General features: G+C 39.6%; 1 protein-coding gene and 1 long non-coding RNA gene across 2 annotated transcripts in view; one reads left to right on the forward strand and one right to left on the reverse strand.

The window, feature by feature from the left end:
• The window catches only part of LOC123974277, a 41,518-nt gene extending 40,395 nt beyond the window's left edge, over window positions 1-1,123 (forward strand). Inside the window, exon 3 of the long non-coding RNA XR_006825803.1 lies at window positions 815-1,123. This is a non-coding gene — a long non-coding RNA (uncharacterized LOC123974277). The remainder of the gene's footprint in view (window positions 1-814) is intronic.
• Window positions 1-5,591, reverse strand: part of ndufa10 (NADH:ubiquinone oxidoreductase subunit A10) — a 44,653-nt gene extending 39,062 nt beyond the window's left edge. The window contains exons 1-6 of the mRNA XM_046054851.1: window positions 5,434-5,591; window positions 3,329-3,497; window positions 2,566-2,781; window positions 1,275-1,361; window positions 867-988; window positions 508-587 (exon numbers count right to left, since the gene is read on the reverse strand). Coding sequence (XP_045910807.1) covers window positions 508-587; window positions 867-988; window positions 1,275-1,361; window positions 2,566-2,781; window positions 3,329-3,497; window positions 5,434-5,508 — 749 coding nt within the window. The 5' untranslated portion in view covers window positions 5,509-5,591. The remainder of the gene's footprint in view (window positions 1-507; window positions 588-866; window positions 989-1,274; window positions 1,362-2,565; window positions 2,782-3,328; window positions 3,498-5,433) is intronic.
• Window positions 5,592-8,270: the final 2,679 nt, after the last annotated feature.

The raw sequence follows: 8,270 nt of genomic DNA on the forward strand, positions 1-8,270 counted from the left end.
GTGTGTGTGTGTGTGTGTGTGTGGGCACAGAGTGGAACACAGCCGATGACAGGTGAAGTTGATGACTACTCGTTACATTACATATGCTGAAATCCCACCATGGTGTTCTGTCGGGAGATGCAGTTACTTAAACCAACAGTGATTAAAAACAGTATGTTAGGCAATGAGCAGAGGAAAAATCCACTAGCCGCTAGGCTAATTTATGCAATGTAAAGTGCCGTAAGCTGAAGCTTATAATGTTGACTACTAAGTTATAGCATTATAACCTCAGGTCATCTTGGGTCGAGCTGAACTAAAAATGCCACAGCCTGGCCGAGAGTGACTTCGGCTTTTGGGGGAGGGGTGGGGGTACCGAAGACAAAGCTAGAGCATCAGAATGCGGCACAAAGATTGTTTTATGTCAATTATCCTGTTTTCAGAATTTTTTATTTGATTTACAAAAAATTGTAAATCAAATAAAATCAGATTAATTGCACAGCCCTAACATCTATTAAACATTTTACTGACCTGATTTTGGGCAGGAAAGACTTCTTGTAGCTGTCCTCTATACTCTTCAAATATGTCAGCGGCACATTCTGAAGATAAGACTGAGAATAAAGAGGTTCCATTTTAATAAATGATTCACATGAAGCTTAAAAAGCCTGATTAGAAGATGACACTTTATACTGTCCTTTTTATATCAACGTTTTATTTGCAGTCAGCATATTCAATCTCCTATGTTTTATTTTTTGTTGTTGTTCCAGCTGAAAACAGAAGATTATGACCTCTTTTAAAAGTTAATGAGTGAGACTGAAATATTACATTGTCATTTCAGTATACAACAGAGGTAGCAGTGTCTGGTGGTTTCAGGGAGCGGGTCTCACTACCTTGCTGCTCTGTTTCAACTTCTTCTGCACCTCCTCAGCTGGCAGGTCAACATAGATGGCGAGGTGTGGAGGCAGGAACTCACAGATGCTAATGTCTTTGATCTCATTGTAGTGCTGCACACCTGCAAGCCACAGGACATTTCTTTAAGAACTGTGTAATGTGTGGACCACACTTTGGGTTTTTGCAATACACATCATGCATTTATTTTTATTATTAACTAAATGAGATGGAAACAGAACTGAATTGGGAAATGCTTGCCAATACGTTTTATATTCACATGTATTTGAGCCAATTGAAATAAAGAAAAAAACTTAATGGTTGTGCTTGATAAGTGCTGTCATTTTTAAGTCAGTGGGAAGTCAAATCAAGATAATTTGCCAGCATCTTTAGTGATATTGAATACTCACACTCCTTCCTGATGTATCCCTGTTTGAACATGGCCTCCAGGAAGACCATGTCACTGAAAGGAGAACGCTCCAGGATCACTCCTTGGCCTTGAACACAAAAGATCAGGACATAGATGAGTGATTCTGTTAATACGCCATAAATCTTGTAATTCCCTTTACACAGTAGCAATCAAATATTTCTTCTCAACTTAAACATTAATGTAATCAAATTACATATTAAACCAAAGCTATTTGCCACACAGGGCATTAGCTTTTATAGCTTGTTAAAGCAAGTTACCATCAGAGTCCAGTTTTCTTGGGGGGGGGGGGGTTCTGAACAGGTATCAGCAGAAACATTTTTCTTTTATCAGGGAGCAGCGTAAACAGTCTATGTTCAGTAGTAAGTGTCCCTGTTAGAGTGAGGTGAAGTCGTCGTCTCACGCACACGCCCGCCACCAATGTTGAAACATCTTGAACTTTTTGTAAGTGACGCTCAGCACAAATCATTGGAAGAGTGACTGATCCTCGCTGTTTGTGAGTTTCCAGAATCTATTACTGTTTACTAAACAGGACATCAACAGGAGGGAATTCTGGCAGAGCATCCCTGCAAAACTAGATCTAGACCTATCAGGTAAAGTTACGTAGCCTATAACTTTAACTTAAATTAAATAGGCTACAGCTGTGTAGCGCACAGAAGCCGTTGCCATGGTTACTCTCCATAGAGCGCCTGCCGCTCCTGTTTACCTGAGGAAAGAGCAACCCCGCAGGGCCATCCGACCACTTTGCGATTTTAAGGATGTTTCTAAGAGCGACATCTTCCCCAGTACTAATCAGCGTGCAGTGTGAAGCTATCCACTTCGCTATGGCATTTGATCTCGTCTTACTTCTCCTACACGCAGCATCCTGCTGAAGCCTCCCTCCGCTGCTTGTCTGTCTTGTGACCCATGGTTTGGCTGTATGTGTATTCAGACCCAGTGAGTAACAGACTTTCAACATCCATTTAAAAAAAAATAAATAAAAGCGTAAACGTGCTATAAAATAATTGTCGGCGTTAATTAATTAATGCGTTAACACGATAATAAATCGTTAACATGCCCAGCCCTAATTATAACTGAAATCAATTATTATTATTACTGACATCCAAATGACTGCAAACTTGTATATGACACAGAAACAAGATGTTCAAGATATTCACAATCCCGCTGTTTACCACGTGAAGGAGACAGGGAACTGAGGTGCGCATCTTAATTCCAAATCTGATTTCCTCGTTAGTATAACACAGGAAACTACAGTGCATCTGAGTCAGTGATACCTGTGGTGAGCAGGTGCTCGATGGCGTCGGCATACTGAAGCAGCCTCATGGTGTACATCCACAGCTGTAGTCTGTAGCTGTTTCCATCAGCAGCTTTGGGGTCGGTGTAGAACTTCTCCAGGCTGCACATCCCATTGAAGTCAACAGGAAGCGGCTCCTTCTGCCCGGTCATCTTGTCCAAGTAGAAAGTGTCAGGCTCCGGCATGTAAAGCATCCCTTTAGATACAGACTTATACGTTACTGTTTTCAACACAAATACTGGTCTTCCCATAAATATATCCAAGCAGCTCAGCTCAGACACTAGCTGTGTTTACATGTGAGCCAATAATCCCAACTAAGACAACAAGCAAGTATATTTCACAAAATGTCATAAGTCTGCCTTTAATGCAGTCCATAGTAGACCCTTACAATAGAGCCAAATAAATTGGATGGCTGTTATTATACTAGAATTTGCTTTGATGCTTTTTAGTTATCGGATTAATCGATTTAATTGATGAATCGCTTCAGCTCTATTTTGTATATGAATTAAATTAATGCATTTGATAAAGAAAACAAACACTGACAGATTCAACTCCGAAATGTCAATCAGTACTAGCATCAAAAGTGCAGTATAACAATAGCATTTCAGCCATTTAAGCCTCATAAATGCTTGTAAACGCCTTCATCCATTCACTGCATGACTAAATAACCCTGAGCGAATCACTAATTGCCGGTGCAAACTCTGGTGAAGGATTGTAACAGATCCCTACAGTTAGACCATTACCCAGCTTGTCAGCCAGCTTCTGTGCCAGAGCGCCTTTCCCTGAGACCAAGTTTCCATCCACGGAGATGATTTTGCTGTACTGGCTTAACCTTGGCGTCGTCCTCTCGCCCAGTGCATAGGACCACCAGCCATACCGTAGGCTTCTCACTGAGCTTGTGTGGACACCTGCCTGGATGACAAAAACACTACTTTTAATTGATAAAATGGGGTTAACACAGGCGAGAGCCCAATTAATACACTAGCGGGCCCCAGGGTAAATATTTGCTTTGAACCCATACTTTTGTCCGAAGTCCTAAAACCCACTAAATTAAGAATTTCTACACATCCTGCCCCAGGTTTACTGTTTGCAAGTACAGTAAGTTAGTTTAAGAAAATTTCAACTCAAATGTATTTCAGAATATGCATCACTTGAACTAACATATTACAGGTATAAAAACTAGATATGACACAAACAAGACAAGGGCCTCAGGATTAGGTACAAACAACTATACTGCCTTTACCATTTCAGTTTTGATTGTGTTTTAGTGGTACACATTACTAAACAAATTATCCAATTATTTATAATTACCACACCAACAACAGGGCCCGGCACATTTTCACACTTGGCTCAGTTAGTCAATAACCAGCCTAACTGTTTTCATAGTTTTACTATAAGCGGTTTTTAATGACAACAACAAACTATACACATTACAGCTCACTGATAATGTGATCTTGAATACTTAATCTTAATAATGATGTTTGTCTCTGGACACAGATCGAGAATCACATTCTGTAGTAATACAGAACAAGATTTAAATGTTGATCTCTCCAGCTACAGAAAGACAAAACAGAGGTATTTGTTTTTGAGTCCAACAAAAAAGAGAGAATTAGGCCGGTGCCTATCTAAACTCTCTTTTATTAGAAACGCCAAATCAGGCCAGAAACTTAGGCATTATCTTAGATGCTGATTTTTCTTTTGGAAACCACCTATTAACCAAGTCAGAAAAATTCCATCTTAAAAATATAGCAAGGATCAGAATTCTACTATCTAAACCAGACCTGGAAAAGCTTATCCATGCTTTAATCTCTAGTAGATTATATTTTTGCAACGCTCTTTATAGTGACGTTCCCAAAAAAAATAAATAAATAGTCTCCTAAAACTACACCTGCAAGGGTGCTCGCAAACACCAAAGAATACAAAGTGGTCACAGCAGTTCTCAGATCTCAGCACTGGCTTCCACTGCGCCAGAGAGTTGATTTTAAAATTACTGTATTGTTCTATAAAACTCTAAATTGCTTGGGCCCAAAACAGCTTATTCCATATGAACCATCAAGACCAAGCTCGTCTTGGTAAGGGGCTACTAGTTGTTAATACACCTCAGACAATACTTGGTAAAGCATCATTCAGTTACTTTGCTTTCCACACCTGGAACAAACTCCCTGAATCTCTGAGATGTGCCCCAACTTTGGGAATTTTTAAATCCTCCCATAAAACCTCCATGTTTTGTAGGGTCTATGAGTACTGACTTGTTTAGATATATGTGCAGCCTTAATTGTCCCATCTTGTATTGTTTTTATTCAATCTACTAATCTTTTAGCCTTATCGTTTTATTTATTTAAATTACTTCTATTGCTCTCTTCATTTTTTTCCTTCCCATCATATTATTTTATCATGTAACCTCTCTATTTTTATGTCAAGCACACTTAAGTGCACATGAGCATGAAATGCGCTCTATAAATACATTTGCCTTGTCTATATGTAAGCATAATCACGGAGTAGTGTAACGTTACGCAGAGTCGAGGTAACAAGTTGGGCTAACGACAACTTTAAACAGGCAAATGCTTGGTTGACTGACTGGCTAGCTTAACCAAATGGCATCATGACTAGGTGGCATCTCGACGTGTTTGAATAGGAACACACATGACCAACACACAACTTGTATGCGTGAATAAAATATCTTACATTTGGCTTTCGACCACCAACAACATCATAAACAAACTACCAGGTGGGATGTTGACAGACTGTGATGCTAGCGGCTAGGAGGCTAGCTAGCAAAGTTAGCTTGCCCTTGTAAACTTGAAACGTGTTCCAGGACACATACGGCCCGTGTAGTTTCTGTCTTTACCTTCTGTGCAATGTTCGCCGCTTTAAAGGCATTTGCTCCCGATGGGATGACCAGTCGGATCACCCTCAGGGCCATGATTAACTGTCCTCCAAAAACCCTCCGACCTGACCCGATAATCACCGCAAACCGGCGACTGAATAATACGTCAGAGGCAGGCGCCTTCTAGGGCCTTTGCTTAGTGTTGTCTCATACATTTTACGTTTAACTCGTTGTTGCCTGAATTTTTTATTTTATTTTTTTTGTGATGAACCAAACAATGTCTGAAACTGCTAACAATTATAATAAAATACATAGCTGATAAAAGTGCATTGATTGGTAGGGGGGTTGGGAATAAAAATGTATAAATTATTTCATTATTTAGAAGCCCTCTTGCAGTGTTCCTATAAATCATTGTTAATATTTTGTTTTGCCCATTAAATCTCAGAAAACACCGAAAAATGTCCATTATAATTTCCTAGAACCCAAGGTGACAGATTCAAGTTGCTTGTTTTATAACAGTCCAAAACTCAGAGATATTCAGTTTATTACAAAGAAAAAAGCTTTTAATGGTCCCATCTGAGAAGATGGAACCAGCTAATGAAATATTTAGCTTGAACACATGAAGCGATTACCAAAATGTCTCATTCTTATAATTATATGTTATTGCCCGATCATAGATTCCACTACTAACATTAATCTCTTCATATATCCTTGTGAGGGCCCACTGGGATGCTACAGTAGCCTATACATTAATCCATGCCTAGTGTGTGTCTGTCTTTTCACCAGCAGGTGGCAGTATTCATTTCTTTTCAGTAAGCCTGCCTCACTTTTGATGTCAGTAAATCTTTAAGGCGTCTTCTCATTAAGAAACAAATATATTTGCAGCGTAACCATCTGCAATGAAAAAGTAGACTAATACAAATTGGCCCCTTCTTTGACTGACCTCTGGGTTTTCATCCCCCAAGGTTAGCAGAAACCGCTAAAGGTTGGAGCACTTGCTTGGCCCAAGCTCATGAGGCAGATGGGATTAACAATTTAGCTAGGTCTGTTTTCCCACAAGAAATGTAAATGGCCGCAACATTATAATAACCGTCAGACAAAACAGGCAGGGAGATGTAAAAACATAGTGTGTATCAGGGGGAGGGAATGCCCCTGGAACCGGAAGGGGCATGAGCTCAGTTTGGCCCTGAATTCAGCATCACATCAAAGGGAAAACCCTGAATGTAAGTAATTTTACAAATGTTCAGCAGGAAAATATGGTTTTAATGTTATGAGTCTTCATGATCTGAACTGGAATTTACATAATGTGGGTCCAAACAATGCTTGGCTATGCTATGACTCACCAGTGGGGTCAGGGGTCATTTAAGAAGTGTGGTGGAGATGCTGTTACTTAAACCATCATAAGCAAGCTGTTATTGTAACACTGGTCTACTGAGAATCATAACAAAACAAATGATTACAAATCCCTCTTTTCACACTGGTTTCCCCATGATAGTAATGACTTCACACGTCTGCAGTCACCTTCTGTTTGGGTTAGGCTAATCCTTTCCTACACTTGCACTTTCCCCTACAGCTACAACCTCACTACGTTCACAAATGCAAATGCTCGAGACTTTACATAACACCTCCAGCCTGTCAGCATACAAGTGTGACTCACTGGCTGTTTCCTCTGCAGGCTAGGAAACCACCAATGCAAACATGGATGACAGTCAACTTCGCCACTTCATATTTCAGGCCATTCAGTATGAGCACTAGTGTTTCAGCCTTGCACAGTCAAGACTGCTCGTACAGACCTTCTGGCAGATCTAAATCCAATTAAATTCGTGTGGACACTGCCCACAACACCAATAGCCGTCTATTTAGAGCATCTATTTCTGTTTACCAGCTTTTCTTCTGAGTACTCTTCCTCCCTATGTTAGTCACAGCTTGGATGTCGCATCTTGTTCTAGGTGACAGATTTTATATTCACAATGTGAGTTTGTAGAACTAAATGTTAGTAGTGGCCCCTAGAGGCTACAATGTTTATGACACCCCACAACGTTAAGGTGCATTAACATTAGTGGGAATAAACTGAGGATAGAGGTCAAGGGACAACCCTGTCTGCTAAAATACTATTTAAAAATTATTCAGCATTAAAAGGTAACACTTTTAAAGTTTGCATTATGTTAATACAGAATTTCTCTGCAAAATATTCAGTGGCAACATGTTTTATTTGTTTCCCCTATAATATTCATTTATGGCCACTGAAGCATGATTAAGTTTCTGGTTATGTTCACACAAAGTGCTTGGTAACGGGTTTGGGAAGGTTTGTGGTCTTGGCGGAACACAAGACACAGAGGTGTGTACTTTTTTCATGTAACCAAAACCACAATCTTTCCCAATCTCACCCAAGGTGTTTCCATTGTCAAAGCCCTTTACATGACTTCTGCGCAGTACAAGAACACAGCAGCTTGAGGGCTGGAAGAACTTTGCCACTGAACATAAATTCTCATTTCTCCAAAAGATTATTAGGTAAAACTATTTAGTATAAACATAAGTTGTATGAGACAGAGTAGCAAGGAGGTCACCTAAACAAAAGGGTTTATCCTAAAGGAAGTAGAACATACTCAGCAAATTTCATTGACTTATCTTTTGTGCAACCTGGTGTTTACACTAGAGGAAAAGTCAGGGATTCATCTTTATGGCACTATGAAAGCAGCTATCACGGCAGACAGGTCAAGGGCTGTCAAGATTTATCTTGTTTTGGATAGATGGATGGCTTGATGGACTGACATATTAATTAATTTAATGTCAATTTTTTTGACATTGAAAAATAACTGTCAAAAATAGTTTACTTTAGTTGACTTCACAGCAGATTG

Source organism: Micropterus dolomieu, linkage group LG07 (assembly GCF_021292245.1).
Source record: "Micropterus dolomieu isolate WLL.071019.BEF.003 ecotype Adirondacks linkage group LG07, ASM2129224v1, whole genome shotgun sequence".
Classification (NCBI taxonomy): Eukaryota; Metazoa; Chordata; class Actinopteri; order Centrarchiformes; family Centrarchidae; genus Micropterus; species Micropterus dolomieu.